Source organism: Scleropages formosus, chromosome 19 (genome assembly GCF_900964775.1).
Source record: "Scleropages formosus chromosome 19, fSclFor1.1, whole genome shotgun sequence".
NCBI lineage: Eukaryota > Metazoa > Chordata > Actinopteri > Osteoglossiformes > Osteoglossidae > Scleropages > Scleropages formosus.
The window spans coordinates 1,146,361-1,164,367 of NC_041824.1; the positions used below are offsets into that span (position 1 = coordinate 1,146,361).

At 43.6% G+C, this 18,007-nt stretch overlaps 1 protein-coding gene across 6 annotated transcripts in view; it reads left to right on the plus strand.

The window, feature by feature from the left end:
- LOC108927730 (traf2 and NCK-interacting protein kinase-like) overlaps window positions 1-18,007 on the plus strand; it is a 51,630-nt gene that overhangs the window by 7,893 nt on the left and 25,730 nt on the right. For all 6 annotated transcript variants that reach the window (XM_018741205.2, XM_018741201.2, XM_018741202.2 and 3 more), the window contains exons 3-9: window positions 12,794-12,850; window positions 13,069-13,194; window positions 14,844-14,954; window positions 15,031-15,121; window positions 15,564-15,694; window positions 16,904-16,958; window positions 17,179-17,257. In XM_018741205.2, coding sequence (XP_018596721.1) covers window positions 12,794-12,850; window positions 13,069-13,194; window positions 14,844-14,954; window positions 15,031-15,121; window positions 15,564-15,694; window positions 16,904-16,958; window positions 17,179-17,257 — 650 coding nt within the window. The remainder of the gene's footprint in view (window positions 1-12,793; window positions 12,851-13,068; window positions 13,195-14,843; window positions 14,955-15,030; window positions 15,122-15,563; window positions 15,695-16,903; window positions 16,959-17,178; window positions 17,258-18,007) is intronic.

Genomic DNA, 18,007 nt, shown 5'->3' on the forward strand with positions numbered 1-18,007 from the left:
TAAAAAAAAGACACCAAAGATGGTTTGTGCAGCAGTGCCCCATTGGAATAATTTCTGGGTCTCTGCCTAAAGTCAGTTAACCATTGTTAGCAGCTACTTACCACTTTCTTTTTGGGACCAATGAAGCATCACCTTATGTGAGAATGCAGAAAATTTGCAGCGTGTAGCAACAGAAGAGTGGATTTGTGTGTCAGTATTGTAGCCTCCCCTCTTTAGCAGATGCGTTGAGGCCTGTCTTGCAGAGAAGCAGTGGTTCTGGAATGTCTTGGCAGTCTGATTCAGTATGTGACAATCTCTTGGCAGTCTGATTCTTCCACACCTGAAGAGATCACTGTTTCAGACACTGCATGCAAGAGGCAGTTATCCATTGGTTGTGTTCTTTCGTGCTCCAGTGCTAGTTGAGGGTGTTGGGTCACTTCTGAGAGCTTGCAAAGAATCAGGTAATAGGAGAAGGACCTTGCAGGTTAAAGTAGAGAAGAGCCAATAATGTTGCAGTGATTAATGTACTTGATTAGTCCCAGTAGTGTGAAATTATAAAAATAAATAAAGCAGCTCTAACTGAAGTTGTTGGTTTATCAAGACTCATGTCAAGGGCCTTTGTTGTGCTCATGGATGTGGTGCTACTGACATTTGGGGTCACCAGCACCTTGATGTTTGGATGTCAGACACTAGCTTCTTGTAATGACTTTGCATGTGGACAGTGGCCTCCTGTGAGTGGGGAAAGGAGATGTGAAGAATCACATGGCACACTGAGCGGATTGCAGTAGGGCTGTTCAACATGTGTTGCTGGAGATTACCCTAGTTTTGAATATACTTTTCATTCACTTCAGTTTTCTGAAATGCTTATGGATTCTGTATATGTCTGTTTTGAGAGAGGTTCTTCGTAATCTTCACTCCTTCTGCACCAAAACGCCCTCCCAGGTGTCTGCAGGGGACAGAGCTGTTTTTATCTGACAGGCACTGATGCCTCAGGGATGCTTAAGTGGTTGTGGGGAAGTAATAGCGTTGAGCTTTCACTCCTCCATACTGCATGTTGAGTGTCAACAGCCAACACCAGAATCCCATAGGCACTACACCAGTGTGGATGGGGACATATCTCTGACTGTGACATAGTTGATCCTCAGATCCTTGGACATGCACCAGTGAGCTCTCATTTGAGTCAGCAGGTGGCCTAGTAAGTGAGGAGTCCCAGGAATGGTCCTGCATCTCTGCCTTGGACAAGGTGCCTAAATTAAGCAATTTGAACTGAAAAATTTTGCTCTAAAGGGGTGAAAATAGGGGTGCGGTGGCGCAGTGGGTTGGACCACAGTCCTGCTCTGTCGGTGGGTCTGGGGTTCGAGTCCCGCTTGGGGTGCCTTGCGGCAGACTGGCGTCCCGTCCTGGGTGTGTCCCCTTCCCCCTCCGGCCTTACGCACTCTGTTGCCGGGTAGGCTCCGGTTCCTCGCGACCCTGTATGGGACAAGCGGTTCTGAAAGTGTGTGTGTGTGTGTGTGTGTGTGTGTGTGTGTGTGTGTGGGGGTGAAAATAGGAAATTCCTTAGGATGTACACTGCATGAAGCTCTGCGTTTGATGCATGAGCAAGTGTTTGTGTGTGTGCGCGTGCGCGCATGTACGATGGGCTGGAAGGGTGTCACTGATGTTGACGAGAAACAAACCTGCATTCCTCCTCTTGAACTGTGTCAGGGAATGTCCTGCAACATCCTTGTAAATGTTGGAGGGACCTTAATGGAGAGCAGTGAAGCAGCTCTTCTCATGCCTTGTGCGTTGAGCTCATTGACAAGTTTCTTGACAAGACCAAATGAACACTGAAAAAGTGGCTTACTAGATGTACAGTTCAGGTATTGCTGTCAACAAAAGCAACTTGTTTAAAGGAAATGCTTAGAAATGCAATATCAAATTCATTAGAAATAAAAAAAAAAAAAAAGGTGCAATCTCTACATAATGTATTTTACAGCATAAAGTAATGTCAGTCATTTAGAAATTTGCTACTTGCAATGGCATTAGTAAACAAAAGGATATGGCTTTAATTTGTCTTTGTTTTTTCGGGGATTTCTCGCTTTCAAAGACCCTCAACATTAGCGCTGCGGTGAACTTGCATGTTGTCACTTGCTCTCTTCAGAGACCAACAAGCAGTAACAAAAAACCAAAAAAGCTGCATGGAGGACGTTTGAACATGTTATACTGTCACAGCAGTGCGTACGTTGGCGTGGAAATACTTCAGCGTAAAAAGATTAAAAAATAAAAGGTATGACCGGCAGAGGTCTGATCAAAGGAAACTTGTCATGAATTTTGTCAGTTCTTCTTATTAGTGTGACTGTTTTCGTTCTCAAAGATGAAACTGGGTTTGGTTTCAGTGGAAATTGTGCGATAAGGAAATGGCGGCCAATAGAAAGGCAGCTTAGCTTTGAAGTTATTTTAGAAGAAGATGTCCTATTTCCCCCCACCTTTGGCAACAAGTCTTTAACTGATATGTGGAAACATCAGTAAGACCAGCTAACACAAACTCGTTTTGCAGTGGTACCATAAAACTTAGCATTTCTTTCTTATCCATTACACACACGTGTGTTATCTGCAGGGCTCAGCTGATGTATCACAAGTGAGGCTTGTTTGCTCATGCAGTGAGTAATGGTGAAAATTGTTTTGTTGCACAGGAAATGATGGCTTGGATGTTTTGTAGGTGTTTGTTTTGAGCAGAAATTAATGGCATATTTTCCACAAGCCAACAATGTTGCTGTGCCTGTGATACTTTAAAGATTATATTCTGTCTGATAATTTGGGGGGCAGGGAGGAATGGAGGCAGCTTCTGCAAAGCATCTTGGAATCTGCAGTCCATTGAACAGAGGAGTATGTAGTGTTTTTAAAGGGAATAATGCCGGTATGGGTTTACAAGGCTTGAACGGAAACCAATACAAGTGATCCTGGAACAAAAGCTGTCCACTGGAAAGAAGGTTCTACCCATAATAGAAGCAATTAGACACAAAGTGCTGCCTCTGCGGTGTTAACCTTTCTCACAATATCACCTATCCATGTACAGACAAAATACACAAAATGCAAAAGAACAGACAAAATGATGGAAATGCCACAGGAATTAATGTAGTGGGCGATTGAGTTACGTTTGCTGCATTTGGGAGTGGAGGTTGAAAGTAAGTTCCTTAGAGAAAGGACATGGAAGGTTGGCACATTCCCAACTTCAGTCTCAGGATTCACTGTCCAGTCTGTCTTGTAATGGAGTGTACCACCTGTACCATATTCTGTTCTTCTGTTCTTTACACTTCATCAATTGGTTTAAAAACTGTGCTTAATTTGGGCACTGGGCAGCATAATAATCAGCCATTGACTTGCTCCAGTAAAACTTACCCAGCTGAATAAATGGGTAAATCTTTAAGTAGCTCAGCATACTAACATTGTGAATTGCTTTGGAGAAAATTAATAAACTAAATGGAAACAATTCCTATTATTGTTGTTATGAGGGGGGCATGGTGGCACGGCAGATTTGGCTGGTGCCCGCTATGTGGTGGGTCTGGGGTTCACACCCTGCTTGGGGTACCTTGCGATGGACTGGCATCCTGTCCTGGGTGTGTCCCCCCCTCCCTCTTCAGCCTTGCGCCCTGTGTTGCCAGGTAGGGTCTGGCTCGCCGCAACCCTGCTCGGGACAAGTGGTTGTTGACATTGGTTGTTGTTATTAGTAAATGTACTTTGTGCTGCAAAGGCCTGAAATTGCACAACATACATGGACATGGATTTAAAGTTTGATTTTGGAAAAAGAGATTGAGTGTGATTTACTGCCTCTGTTCTAAAACTTGAGTGTTCCCATAGTCCAGTAACCTTAGTTGTTGTGTAGCTCTAAGGGGTGTCATATAGGGGAAACAGAACAGTGAAACTGTGTACTGCATAGTGTGTGAGGAGGAGACTGAGTGAACTCTAGCTGCTGTTATTGAAAGTGACATGGAATATTGGCATTTCTCTTTTCACTTGGTAATTATTTGGATCACATGATGTGTGGAACTGGACAAAAGTGCAGCAAACCCTCATACTTTAGAGCTTTGTGCATCAAAACTTTTCTTATCTCTGCTGTACTGACTCTCAAAGGATTGTGTGACACTTCTGTCTGTAACTCTTTGATCCAGTGGCAGAGGTTTGGTGTCTTGTGGTTGTACCCCCCCCGTCGGGTGTGATGTCCAGTCGCTAGTCTGTTGACACATCCACATGGTCTCGCTGTAGCCCAAACTGATACCAGTGGAGAAGATTTACTTGTTTCTCATCGCATGCCTTGGGTCCTAAGAAACCAGTCCGCTGCTGTCGTGTCAAGACCATACAGCCATCTGTCAGTTATCAGGGGTTCCAGCTCATTGGATCTTTTTTCTGCTGACAAGGGTGTCATCAGCATAGCAAAAAAGTTGCAGGAATGGATTTAATTTGTTCGTGTTGGGGCGACATGTGTCAGCATGGGAGTGTGGTGGTTCAAGAAAACTCCTGAAGGGGGAACAGAAGACTTCAGAGAGCCTGGGGTGTCCCCTCTGCATGTGTGTCTTGCGTGCGGAGACCTCAGTGTTTTTGTCCCATAGTGGCACTGTGATTTTAGTTTGCCTTGTCTTCCAAGGCTTCATCTTTTGGCAGTTATTGTCTAGTACTATTACAGAATGCATATGACTTTTGTGAAGTGTATATTGACTAAAAATTCCAATATAATTTAGTGATTTGAAGGGTTTCCACACTAGTCCTCCTCAAACTGAGAGGGCATGGCATCCCAGATGTTACGTACCATTGCGGAGTTCCTGTCCCCTGAAGCATCAGAAATGGTAGAAATCATCTGTTAGAGCAACACTTACTAACATAGTTAGTGGTAAACTTGTGGGTGATCACCAGAATTTGCAGGTGGGGTGAGTTGCCATGCTGAGAGCAAAACAGGCCAACACAACAGCAAACCTGTTTCCTGTCTCTGCATGAGTGAACATGGCATTTCTGCTCTTCAAAGTGTGAATTTTAACTTTTCTAAGATCACGTGATAAATGGTTTGCATTGAAAATGCTGCTGAGAGCACCACATGCTCAGTTTGCACTGCAATCTATGGTCTTATCTTATTTATGATTATCCATAGTTTTAAAAAAGTTTTGGTCACCTGTTTTTCCAGAGTTACTCATTTATTCTGCAAGGTATTTCTGTAGGGTCACTGCCTGGGTTTTGGGTAAAGATTCAAATCCAGTTCAGTCTGTGTAGAGTTGGCATGTTTTCCTGTGTCCGTGTAAGTTTCTCTGGGTGCTCCGGTTTCCTGCCGCTGCCCAAGACTTGAAGTTTAGTGCACTGAACACTTTAAATTACGTGTAGTGTATGTGAATGTGTGGCTACTCTGTGAATCCAAACTGTTAATTGAATCCTAGAAAATGTGCTCAGTTTCTGTGTTGCTGATGTAACACATGTGCCAGTATGAACAATTTGTCTCACTATAAATCACCCTGAATATTACTGGTGTGTGTGACAGTGTAGAGATTGTTCTTGAAGTTATAGCGTTGGCTATACCTTATCACTACGTGCTGTTTAGGTGTAGCCTGTTGGGCAGTGAGATGCTTGCTTGGGTATGGTTGTAGTTGTGATCATGGTTGTATTTCTGTTTACTGGTCTTTGTTAACTTCGTTTACACTGAATACAGTAACTGGACTATTTTCTCTTAACTTTGCCTTCCTTACCTGAAAGGCACACCTCTCCCTCATGCCGTAACCTGTGTGTGTGTGTGCATGCACATGCATGCCACAGGCAGTGAAGTTAATTTAAAAAGTTTACTTGCCTACTGCAGGGACCTGGCCTCACTATGCGTTTACCTTTTGCTTTGGTCCACCATCAAGAAATGTTAAATACCCAAGGGCATAGTGGGTGTGGCATCTCACCGAAGTGCTGTTCAGAAGGAACGGGGACCTACACGTACACGGTTTTTACTGTTCTGTTGTACTACCATGTGCCTTTACATTCATCAGTGCAGGAATACTGTATATATATGAATTTGTGTGGCACAAACACACTTTTGAATGCCGTCTTTAATTTTCCATTGGTTAGAGGAACAGAAGAATGTTTGCTAGTTGTCTTTTTTACTGCTTGTATGTTTGTAGCTTTTGTTACATGACTGCCTTGATGGGCTTCGGGTTGATGATAGAGCCTATTGGTGGCTGGATTGTGATCAAATCTCAAGATTCATTATTGCTGAAGCTTGTTGTTTGTTCCCAGAAAGGTCAGACTTTACAAGGACCATGTTTCATAGCTTGCTCTGGTTTGAGCCCCTGTGGGGTGACCTATTAGTTTTGCTCCCTGTTGCATCAGCAACTGTCAAATGAGCCTCAGCTGGACTGCTAGCAGGGATCCAAAGTGTGTGTGTGTTGGTATAACAAGTTTTGTTTTTATGAATGATTGCCTATTTTTAACTGAGGCTTTGGCACAGAAATCCAAAAGCCCTCTGTCTTCTTCTTATGGAGAGAATAAACTAATGAGCACTCAGTTTCGATATGGTGCTGGATGTCTACATGTCACAAACCACTTTAGTACGGCTCCAAAACTTCTAGTAATGCCTGTCGGATGTATGTTCTGTCTACTCTATCTTATTGCATGTTTATATTGCTTTTTATTGCATTATCTGTACATGGAGTCCTACATGTATATTCTTTAAATACTATACATACTGTACAGGTGTGTGTTGTGTATATTTGTGCTCTGTATATTTGCAACTTAGGTTGCGGAGAATGCACCAAAGATTTTCACCACCTGTACACTTGTGGTTATGGTGCAGTGATAAAATGATTTGATTTTGACAGGATGACATTTTGATAGGCTTTCTGTAAATTCTCTCTAATTTTGGGGGTCATGCAAGGCCACAGCATAAATCCTGTAAAAGGCTAGAGGTTGTTAGCAGATTATCCTGCTTTTCATTGCTTGGCTGTTTAAGTAAATCTGACTAAAAGCTACACAAAAAGTAGAACATGGGGGGTGTGTCTTTCTGTTCATTAGGTTTGTTCTAAATTAAGTGCCATTTTGCAGTAAATGTATTGTTTACAACTCTTCTAAAATCTCACAACTAGTTTTAGATTTTCATAAAGCTCTCCTGGATGAGGAGACCAGTAGCAGGATTGTAGTTAATATTTGTAGCGCTCAGAACGGAAGTCTTGCATGTGAAAGACACCGCTATCATGTAGAATCCTCCCCAAACAGTCACGAATGCTTTTAGAGAAGACAACTCTTGACTGACATTGAGGGATCGACCCTTATGTTGTAATACTACAATTTGGAATTATTTCATATCTCTCTGGATAAATATAAGTTGCTGCTTTTTCCCAGTAATTCTTTAAGGTTATTGGACTGGTCTTCTGGGTCAGCTGGACTTGGTTGTTCTTGTGCACTAATATGGAGGACATGTGGAAGCTCTAGAGTTCAGCTGTCATGTGTGATATCTGCTAGAGACCCCATCTCATGAACGACAAGAGATAGTGGACTAGAGTCCAGTGTTGGCACAGCGATGGAACCATAGCGCTCAATCTGTGGTCGTTTGTGGAGCAAAGTGGAGTAGGAAAGAAGTGGCGAAACAGGACAAAAAGGTATTGAATGTGTGAAATCCTGCCATTTTGTTCTTTTGGAAAAGAGAACTTTGACTGGTCGGTAAACTTTCACTGCGCTCGGGGGTGTGCATGGTGCTGCATGTCTGAGTGCAGATGCCAAACCCTCTGGGTGTCTGTCCTGCCATCTGCTAAAACCTGCCACCGGATTATGACGTGCTGTCCCATCCGGCGCCCCTGTCACCAGGGTAGGCTGGCAGCCCAGCCCTCAGGCTTCAAGATGTTCTGGGTGTCTGTCATGTCACGTAATCTGCAGGGGTTGGAGACAGAGAGCGTGCGATCTCCTAGGGCTCAGCTGGTCCCCCACGTTCCTGTGGCTTATGGTCAGCTCATGATCATGTAGATATGCAAGGACAGCTGGTAGTGTAGTGGTTAGAGCGGCTACATTTGCACCCAAGGGCTGAAGGTTCAAATCCCACCTCCAGCTGTACTACCCTTGAGCAAGGTACTTACCCTAAATTGCACCAGTAAAATCACCCCTCTGTATCAACGGGTGAATAATTGTAAATAGCTTAACATTCTACGTGCAGTGTAAATATGCATGTAGATGCAGTGAGGTGAGACTGTGTCTACCTGTCAGAGCACTCTGTACACTAGTGGAAATGGATGTCAATGGGTTTGACTGAGAAGGTGTGTGTGGGGAGGGAAGGCCCCCCCCCCAAGGTCCTGACATGGTGGGATGGCAGAGGTATTTGGAGGGGGGAATGGTACTGATACAGTGTTTTTACATGCATTTTTTTTTTGGTTGCTGTTTTGTTTTGAGCTCTGTGTTGGAAGTTCAGTGGCATTCAATGGGGGGTCAAATTCATAGGTGAGTTGTGAATTCTCTCATCTTGATTCTCTGCAGGTGTTTTTCACAAGTCCAGGCTGTGCAGGACCTAGTGGGCCCATGGATGCTGGTGTGTGCATGTATGGCTACGATACAATCAGATCACAAACAGAGACTGTTCCCATGCTTCACAGACCTGTGCCAGCTGGATGATGAAACTAACCCGCAACTCCTGCCACCGACAGCCAGAGCTGGAGTGGCAGCCATCCGAGATGATGGGGAAACTTGTTCCGCTCCCGTGTCATACGTGTGTTCTCCACATCTGAAGATAACACAGGAGTTTGTCTCTGGTTGAACACTTTCTGGTCATTAGTGAGCTGTTGCTGTAATTCAGCTTTTTTACACTTTGGACTTCCTATGACACTTGGACTGGTGGTCAGCCCCTCTCCTTCACTGTGTGTCTGGAGGAAGCTGTTTGTGTGATGTCTGTCTGCCAAATACATAATTGATCAGGTCAAGGGGCTGGTTGCTAGTGTGCTGCACTGTGGTTCCATCCTTCCATTAATTACCTTGAGACCTTAGATTTTGTTATATGTAAAAAAAAAAAAATTTTTAATTGATCAGCTTGAGACCTCACAGGGAACTTGCTGGGAAATTTTCACTTGTTGTGAAAACAGTGTGAACCATGGTCTGCTTACAAGCGTGTGAGTATGGGATGAATTTCAGCTTCTCATGAAGGCCATAGTCACCTTTCAGTGTCATACAAGTTGTCACCCTGGCTTTTTGCATAACTGAATTCAAATTTTTTTTTGTGTGCGTGTTCATTCTACATGAAAACTGCAATTCAGTAGCAATGTTAGCTTACTGAGATGTTATGGAGCTGTATTACACAGGGTGGGTCCTGATGCTGATCCTGGATCTAGTGCCTGACAGTGCATTGGGAATATGCTGCATGGGACAGTATGAAACACTTACGTTAATCAACTCTCTGTATCTCTCATTGCTGTAATGGATGTCTGGTCATGATGAGCATGGAGTCTTCTGCCATGTGTACATGCAGAGGGGTTAGCGGTATGAAGACGGAGTTTAGTTTACACATGTCAGAGGCAGCAGCAGTCACCGTAATATGGTAATGCTGGGTATTCATTGTTTCCTGTGCAGGCTCAGAATAGCACAATGCTTGATGTAGATGGAGAATATGGAAGACTGTGCTTGATTAGGAGCATCCCAAGTGTCCATGCACCCCAAAACATGATTGTGGTTTCCACCAGAACTGGCAGCTTCTTAAAATTTGTGCTGCTTCAACTAAAGCTGTGAGGACCAAAATATTTTCAGCCTCTTTGAAGCAAAAGAGGATCAACTCATGTCTTCTGAATAAGAAAATATCTTGTTTTTTGAGTTTTGTTTTTTGCAGTAAATCTGAATTAAATCGGCAAATGACCCATCTCCGTTTCCTAAATAGTGTATGAAGGCTTATTAACAGCTGCAGCGGCTTCTACTGCTGTGGTTTTCAGCTATTTCTGTAGCACAGTGCTGCACCACTTTCTGCTATATTCGAGAATAAACACAGAAACCCCAAGTCGGTTTATCTTAGCTCAGTGATGTGCTGTGTAAGTGAGAGCTCTGTTCCCTTTTCACTTTGAAGGCTAATGGACTCACTTCTTCTATCCATGCTGTACAAACGGGGTGAAATTACCAGCTGGTGCAGAACCTACTTTTCTTCATTAAGCTGTATGATGTCCTTGTGCAGGGTGACCACAGGAAAATGATGGTAACATTTATGAAATGCTGGAGGGAATATGAGGTAATATGCACGTTCACTTCAGCGTATATACACATGCAAAGAGGAAGATACCAGCTGCTGCGCACAGTGTGGATACTAGGAATGATGTAAACACAGTACACTTCTGACCTGTACTCCTGTCTCTCATTCTGGTGTGGTACACTGTGTGGCTCCCACCTCCTTAATGCCTGTCAGTCTAGTTCAGTCAGCCACTCCACAGGTTCTCGTTTGTGTCCCCTGCCACAGCTGATTCCAGAAAACTCCACTCCCACATGAACTCGCACACACAGGTATGTTTATGACATTAATGTCACAAGTAATCCTCAGTTGTGACCCCAGTTAATATAGTGAAGTTGCAATTGTTCTTCAGTTTTAAATTGTTCTATAAAAGCTGACTGACTGGCTTACAAAAAAGGGGCCATCTAACACGATAGGACTTTCCGCCCAAGGTTTGAAAACATGAATGCGCGCGTGCACACACAGTCTTGTTGTCCGAGTCTCATTCCTTAAATGCCAGTCAGCATTTTGTTCTACTGACACTATAAACTTTTCACTGACATCTTAAAACTGCCCATTGCAGCCGCCTTTGTCTGGGATTCGATTTCCAGAGCGATGAAGTCTTCAGATCCAGTTTCCGTCTGGCCGTCTCTTATTTTTCTAGAAAATTTCTCAAGGCGACACAGAGCGCTGAACACAGTTTGGGGGGGGGTGATACTATGTTACAAGCAGTGATACAGAAGACAGAAATGACAAAGTTGAAGACAGTAGTGTCAGAAGCAGAAATAGTTGATCATAAAGTGAACCAGCTGCCGACTGAGGATAGGAAGCCAAAAAAAACCCAACTGCGAGAAAGGGGGGGACCTCTGGATTTCCAAGTACCAGAGACTGCCCTCTTAGCTCTCCCTGGCATTCCAGTGTGGAAACTGTGGATATGCATAGTGGGGAAAAAAGACTGCTCAAGACAGAGCTATAAACTGGAAGCTTGTGGTTGATGATCTTGTTGGTTGCAGTAGGCAGGCTTTTGCTCCCAGTTACTGAGGTCACTATAGTAGTATACTGATGCTGTGGAAGGGCTGGTATTCCCAGGGTGCCATAATACCATAGGGAAAAAGAAAGAAGGAAACAACTCATAAATACGCTGGTTGGGTTGATATCCAGTCCAGAAAGAAAGGACTTTACCTGTTAACAATCTCAAAATTAATCTGTGTAAGTGAATTGATGTGTGAATTGTAGGACAGCTGATAGTTGAAGAAGGTACAGAGGTTCCTAGCTGATGTAGTGTTGACATTTAGGCCCTCTAGATTCCTGAGGGTTTGTTCTTGGTAAGTTTTGGTCCCAGGGGCAGGAGCTTTGTTTTTTTCTGCGTACAAGGTAAGATAGTTAGCACCAGTTCAGAGCTTAATGTCACTCAGGGAACAGGACAAGTGCTTACTGGTGAGAATGCCTGAAGCCTTAGTAACAGGTAGAGCAGTGTATCATCAAAAAAAGAGCAGAAATGAATCTTTTTCCACAAAATCATACCTAATGGTAGCATTTGTAGCACAAACGGCAACAGTCCTGGCACCAAACCCTAAGGTGTTCTGTATTGGGCAGGAGATGGTGCAGTTGGAGAGAAGTGGTTGTTAATGTATGTACTGGAATTAATTTGTAATAAGAGTTAAACCACTGCCAGAAAGGCCCAAGCATGTCTCCAGCCGATACAGCAGGATGCTGTGATCAGTAGTGATTAATGGTGATCGGTAGTGAGGAAGGCTGCATTGAGATATAGAAGGATGAGCCCTTTTAAACCCTACATCAGCTGATTGCGGTCTTTGGTGGCTCTGACTAGGCATGTTTTAGCACTGTGGCACAGCTGAGCCAGAATGAAATTTTTAAACAGGTTGTTTGCAGCAAAGTATGAAAGGAGCTGTTCTGAGGCAGCCTTTGCTAGGGTTTTATAAATTCAAGGGAGATTAGAAATTGGTCTGAAATTGCTGAGAACAGAGGGATCCAGGGTCGGGTTCTTGAAAGATGGTTCAGAACTATGATTTTTAAATGAATCTGGATCCACCCTGTATGACACAGGCATGGATTGTGCTGAGTGTAGGTCTGATAACCAGTGTAAAGAATTGAGAAGCTTTGCTGATATTTGTCCAAGGGGCAGGAAGGGTATTTGATTGGCAGGATTAGTGTGGCTGAACCCTGCTCACCAACAGTCTTGAAAAATGCAAGGAGCAGCTGTTGATGTGGGTTGGCATTGTGGTGCAGGTGGGGTTTGAGTCGGGTTCAGTCTGTGTGGTGTTCGTATGTCCTCACTCTGTCTGGATTTAGTCCAGGTGCTCCAGTTTCCTCCTACAGGCCAAAGACATGTGTTTGAGGTTAACTGATGACTCCAAAAGGTTTCTTTATTCTTCCCACAATCCACTTGGGTGGTCACTTTATATTACTGGTATGTCTGTGCATGACATTGCTTTTAGGTGTGTTGTCGTGATCTATAGGTCATAATTTATTAAAAAAAAAAATGTGGCTGTTGATACTTTCCTGGCTTTTGGGGTATTATGAGAAAATGAGGATGGAGACATGCCAAGCCTTTTTGAAACGTATGTGGTTTTCTTCCCCTTGAAGCTGTTGACAGACTGAGATTACCACTTTCCTTCTCTTCTGTAACAGGGTCGCCATGTTAAGACGGGTCAACTTGCTGCCATCAAGGTCATGGATGTCACTGGGGTAAGGCTGTTCTCCTTTATTCTAGAAATCCATAGGCATGCACATGTAGGAAAAATGCAGTGTTGATACAAAGGCATATTATCACACACATGCAGTCATGAACAGAGACACGATCTCACACATTATGCATATGGGTAGAGAATAGAAGATGCACACAGCTCAGGGGTAGAGAAATAGAGTTGCTCTTCTGACTCATAAACTGTATTTTCCCCGCATAGGATGAGGAGGAGGAGATCAAACAGGAAATCAACATGCTTAAGAAGTACTCACATCACCGCAATATTGCCACTTACTATGGTGCGTTCATCAAGAAGAACCCCCCAGGGATTGATGACCAGCTGTGGGTGAGTACTCAGATTTTCCTCAACAGACTTGTCCTGAAATACCTCCCTTGGTCTCCCTGACTTCTATTAAATTGTCCTAAGGCCATCAGAAGGTTCATGCTATTGGTTCTGCTTCAGTGGCATTAGGTGTCAAAGGTGATGACGACAGAATGCAGTGCTGACCAGGACACCACAATGAAGTCTTCAGTCCTGTACTTCGCTTTGCGTCGTAATATTTTGTAGCATGGCTTTTCTTTCCTCAGAACAGTGTTTTACTCTATGTATCTGGTTTATTCCCCCCTGTGTTTTAATAGATGTTTGCGACCGAGATGCTGAATGGTTGTCATCTGAGAACCCCTGCTAGTTGATAGTGGTTCTATAGGTTGAGAATGTGTGATGGTTTTGGACAAGGGCCATTCTAGAGATGGGGTTTGAATGCAGGGGGATGATGACTGGAGACAGGGCTGCTTCCTTAGGAGAGAGTCACATATTGCGTTCAGTCTTCAGGTTTTATTGCTCCTTCTCAAGTGTGGGAGCAACAAACAGGAATTAAAGACTTGCCCTTTGTCTTCAAAATAATTTTGATGCTATATTCTTTTTAGAAGGAGCAACAATTAGGAGCTTGGACACTAGGTGACACTATTTTAAGAGAAGTTTATATGTAGCCTCACCTTTTTTTTTTTTTTTTTTTTTTTTTTTAAATAAATGTGGTCTCCAGGTGCCTTGTCCTGCAGAGTCCCATTCTCAAGTGTTTGAGACGTGTTCACAAATGTAGGGTGAACCCAGCTGTTGACTCTTTGCGAGGTTCACACCAGCTCTGAATCTCTGCACTGGGGGGGTCAGTGAGGACTTGTGGCTTTCTATTGCAGAAATTAAGAATATTTCTTCTAGATTGCAGAGGTATCATGTGAGATGCTCGCTGTTAACAGGTCAAATCATTTATTCTGTTTTCCTCACCACGAAATGAAAAGTCAGTGTGCTTCCTCACAATGCCCTCCTCCTCCTCACTGTGGTTTGAACTGGTGCTGTACTTCCTCACAGCAGTCCTTCTCCCAGCTGTGGGTCAGACCAGTGGCACACTTCCTGGTGATGCCTCTCGTCCTCACAGCGGATCAAACTAGTAGTATTTTTCCTCACAAAGCTCCTCTTTTCTATGGGTCAAACAGGATGTGCGTTTTTAAAATTTATTTTATTTTGTTGGCCAGTCCCAGTTGCACTGAGCTTTGACAATTTGATGATGTATTGCAAACTCCTATCACTCAAGTCCTCTCTGCACATGTCAGCTTGCCAGGGGTGTCCTTTTTACGACATTCCAAATGAGGCTGTAATGAACATTTTCTATTTATAGATCCCTCATCCTGTCAGCAGACCCAGTTCCTGAAATGTATCTGGTGCCTCTTCAGTGTCAGTGTGTGCTTTGGCTGCTGTGTTTTCAGTCACATACTGATGCATATTCAGCATGCATGCAAATGCATTCGGTCTCCCTTTACCCTCCCACGAAAACTTGTACACACTGACACAGTCAACACAGATTTGCCCATGGTAATAAAACACTAATTTATAAACTCACATACAGACACACATAGAGCCTCATTTATGCATAGTTATGAATATTTGTCTCTCTTGCTTTTATATACCTTGATTTTCTCCCCACCACAATTCACCCACAGCTTGTGATGGAGTTCTGTGGCGCAGGCTCAGTGACAGACCTTATCAAGAACACCAAGGGCAACTCCCTGAAGGAGGAATGGACAGCTTACATCTGCCGGGAGATCCTCAGGGTTTGTTTCTGTCCTGATTCTAGTTTGTTTGTGCCTTATTCTGGTATGATTTGGTGCTCATTTTCCTCTCTTTCAGGGTCTGACACACCTGCACCAACACAAGGTCATCCATCGAGACATCAAAGGCCAGAATGTGTTGCTCACGGAGAATGCAGAGGTCAAACTAGGTGAGAGCACTGTTTTCAGAAATGAAAACAGTATTATGGAAGGATATTATGGTTTTGAAATGATGTATGATGGAGAGTTGAACTATGTCCTGCCAGGCTTCTCTACCCTGGTCCTGGAGGGTAACAGTGTCTTCAGGGATGCTTTACATTTGCTCACAAATTTGCTGAAATTAATGGATAGAAATGTGAATGAACATTTGCTCAGATAACTTTCTGCTTGAGGAACGCTGACACCCTATAGGGGCCCAGCAGTTTTATTTAGTGAAGCGCTACAGTATAGAATGTGAAGCAGTATAAATGTGGAAGGTGTAAACCTGGGGCATTTTTAAAAAAAAAAAAAAAAAACAGTGTGGTGGATGGATATATGTAGCGCACGCAGTGTAACACAGTGAAACAATGTTAACTTAGTAACTGAGATACATGAGTTTTGTATCAACCACAGTTGACTTTGGTGTGAGTGCACAGCTGGACCGCACGGTTGGTCGACGGAACACATTCATTGGGACACCATACTGGATGGCACCTGAGGTCATTGCCTGTGATGAAAACCCAGATGCTACGTATGACTTCAAGGTACGGCAACACACTTCTGCTTATCTGTCTTTTTCTTGGCCTCATCCACTTCTGCGCACGCACATACTCACCCACAAAACTCCCACACACAGATGGAGGTCAGGCTCTGGGCACTTAATCTAACAACCATCTTTCTGTATAGAGACCATGGTTACAATGCCATCTCATATCACAGCATTTCAAATAAGGCTGAAGCTGCAGGGTAGGAGAATGAGAATGGTGTTTCCATTTTGTAATCTGATTAAGTGGTACATGCTTGTGAGTAAATTTAATTCCAACACTCAGGCAGAGAGGTGCAGGGCGATAATGGGTCCAGAAGAGTTGAGAAAAATGGACAAATGACCTTTACAGCAACTGAAATGCCCTGAAGCAGCTTTTTAAACTCTTCAAGTGATCACTGTGACAGGTTATTAGTGTAGTCTTTTGGTCTTTTAAATGGAGCTTTTACAGTGTTGACAGATTTCGAAAAACATGGGTGTTTGTTTATGGTGCACTCAGTCTAGTGCCCGGCTTATTTCGTAAAGATAAAATCCATGATCCTGCTTTTACACTTTGTCATGGAGGTTCAGCGTACTGTGTTTCTGGGCTATGTGGGTCAGTAATGGAGCTGCTGTTCTGAAAATCATGACCACAATGGAATGTGAACACTGTAGAACTGCAGTTAGAATCCACATGTCAGTGTGAAAACTGTAGAATTCTGCATGCATAATCGACAGCCTTGTGTGAAGGTTTTGTACCTATAAAGTGAAACACCACATCTATATGTAAAGGTCTGTTGATGACATTAAGCAGCAGGCAGTGTATTGCTTAGAGCTGCCTGCTTGTAGTTGAAGGGTCCAGGTTCAAATGCCACCTCCTGCTTTAGTGCTCTTAATCAAAGTAATCGCCCTGGATCAGTCACTGTTACCCTGCTTTATACATTGATTAGTCATTGAAAGTAGCTGACTGTTGTAAGTTTCTTTGGAGAAAATGCTCTGCTGAATAAATAAATATAAAGGAACTGGCAAAAGTGTTGGCTGGGGATGCAGATGCTATGATCGTGGTAATCGAAGAGCTCAGAACCTAAATCAGTGCCAAGATGTGACCTTGATTTGGATTGGATAAAGAGTATATTAACCATAGTAATCATCATACTTTAAGTGTGAGCTTTATCTTTGACCCAGGCTGACAGAGGTAACAGTGCTTTCTGTCCCTGCTTTCATGTTGCAGAGTGACTTGTGGTCCTTGGGAATCACTGCTATAGAGATGGCAGAAGGAGCCCCACGTGAGTATATATAGGCATGGCTTGCCACACTACAATTGTGGTCCACTTGACACACATCACAGAAGTAGCGCAGTAGAGGCCTGTTCATTTCAGTATGGTGGAGTGCAGTGAAGTGTACAAGTGGTCTGTTCACTTTAGTCGAGGCAGAAACAAGTGTGTAATTATTGGGGCTGAGTAGAAATGTATCAAACTTTTTCCATTCTTTTTACTCCTATCCTAGCTCTGTGTGACATGCACCCCATGCGGGCCCTGTTCCTCATTCCCCGGAACCCTGCCCCTAGGCTGAAATCTAAGAAGTGGTGAGTGCCAGACCTCAGACCTCTGTCTAGAAGTGCCTGTATTGCGTTCTCCTGCTGTCGCCATCAGTGGTGCAAAGTGTTTGAGGAACCCCCCTGTCAACTGATGTTCCCATTCTGCACCAGACTCTCATTTCTTTCTCACATCTGTGGCTCATCTCAGTTAAAAATTTCCTTGCAAAATGCTGGAACAAGCAGCCAGTCTGAGAGGAAGTCTGATCTTGTAACACAGCTTTCTTTGGCTCTGTGTCAAGAGGATCTCTTCCATCAGTCTGGTCAGACGACCCTTGGCAGTTGACATAGACAACTTCAAGAAGTTGCAACATTTGATTGCGTTCCATTTAGAGGAAGACTTTGACGCTGGTTGAGACGTCACCGCCTGTTGAGTCAGGTGCAGCGACATTGGCTCTCTGGTCTGGTCCAGAATGGTGAAGTTGTAGAGCAGCATAGAAATGGCAGCTTCCACACGGTACAGCTAGTAGTTTCTCGCATAAATCAACTGCTTTATCTTGGAAAATTTTTACCTCATTTGGTGGCAGGTACAGGAAGGAAGGCAGCATGAGTAGTGGCAAGTGAAGACATAAATAGTGTTTCTGAGCCAGCTTATGGCAGGATACCAATTACTTAAAATTTTTTGTTAAACCTCTGCACTATGGTCTCTGTCTGAAAGTTCCCATCCCCTCCTCTTTGACAGTCCGCAGAGCACAGTGCAGGAGATCCTGATTTATCACTGCCGGCCTTCTGCAGCCCTTA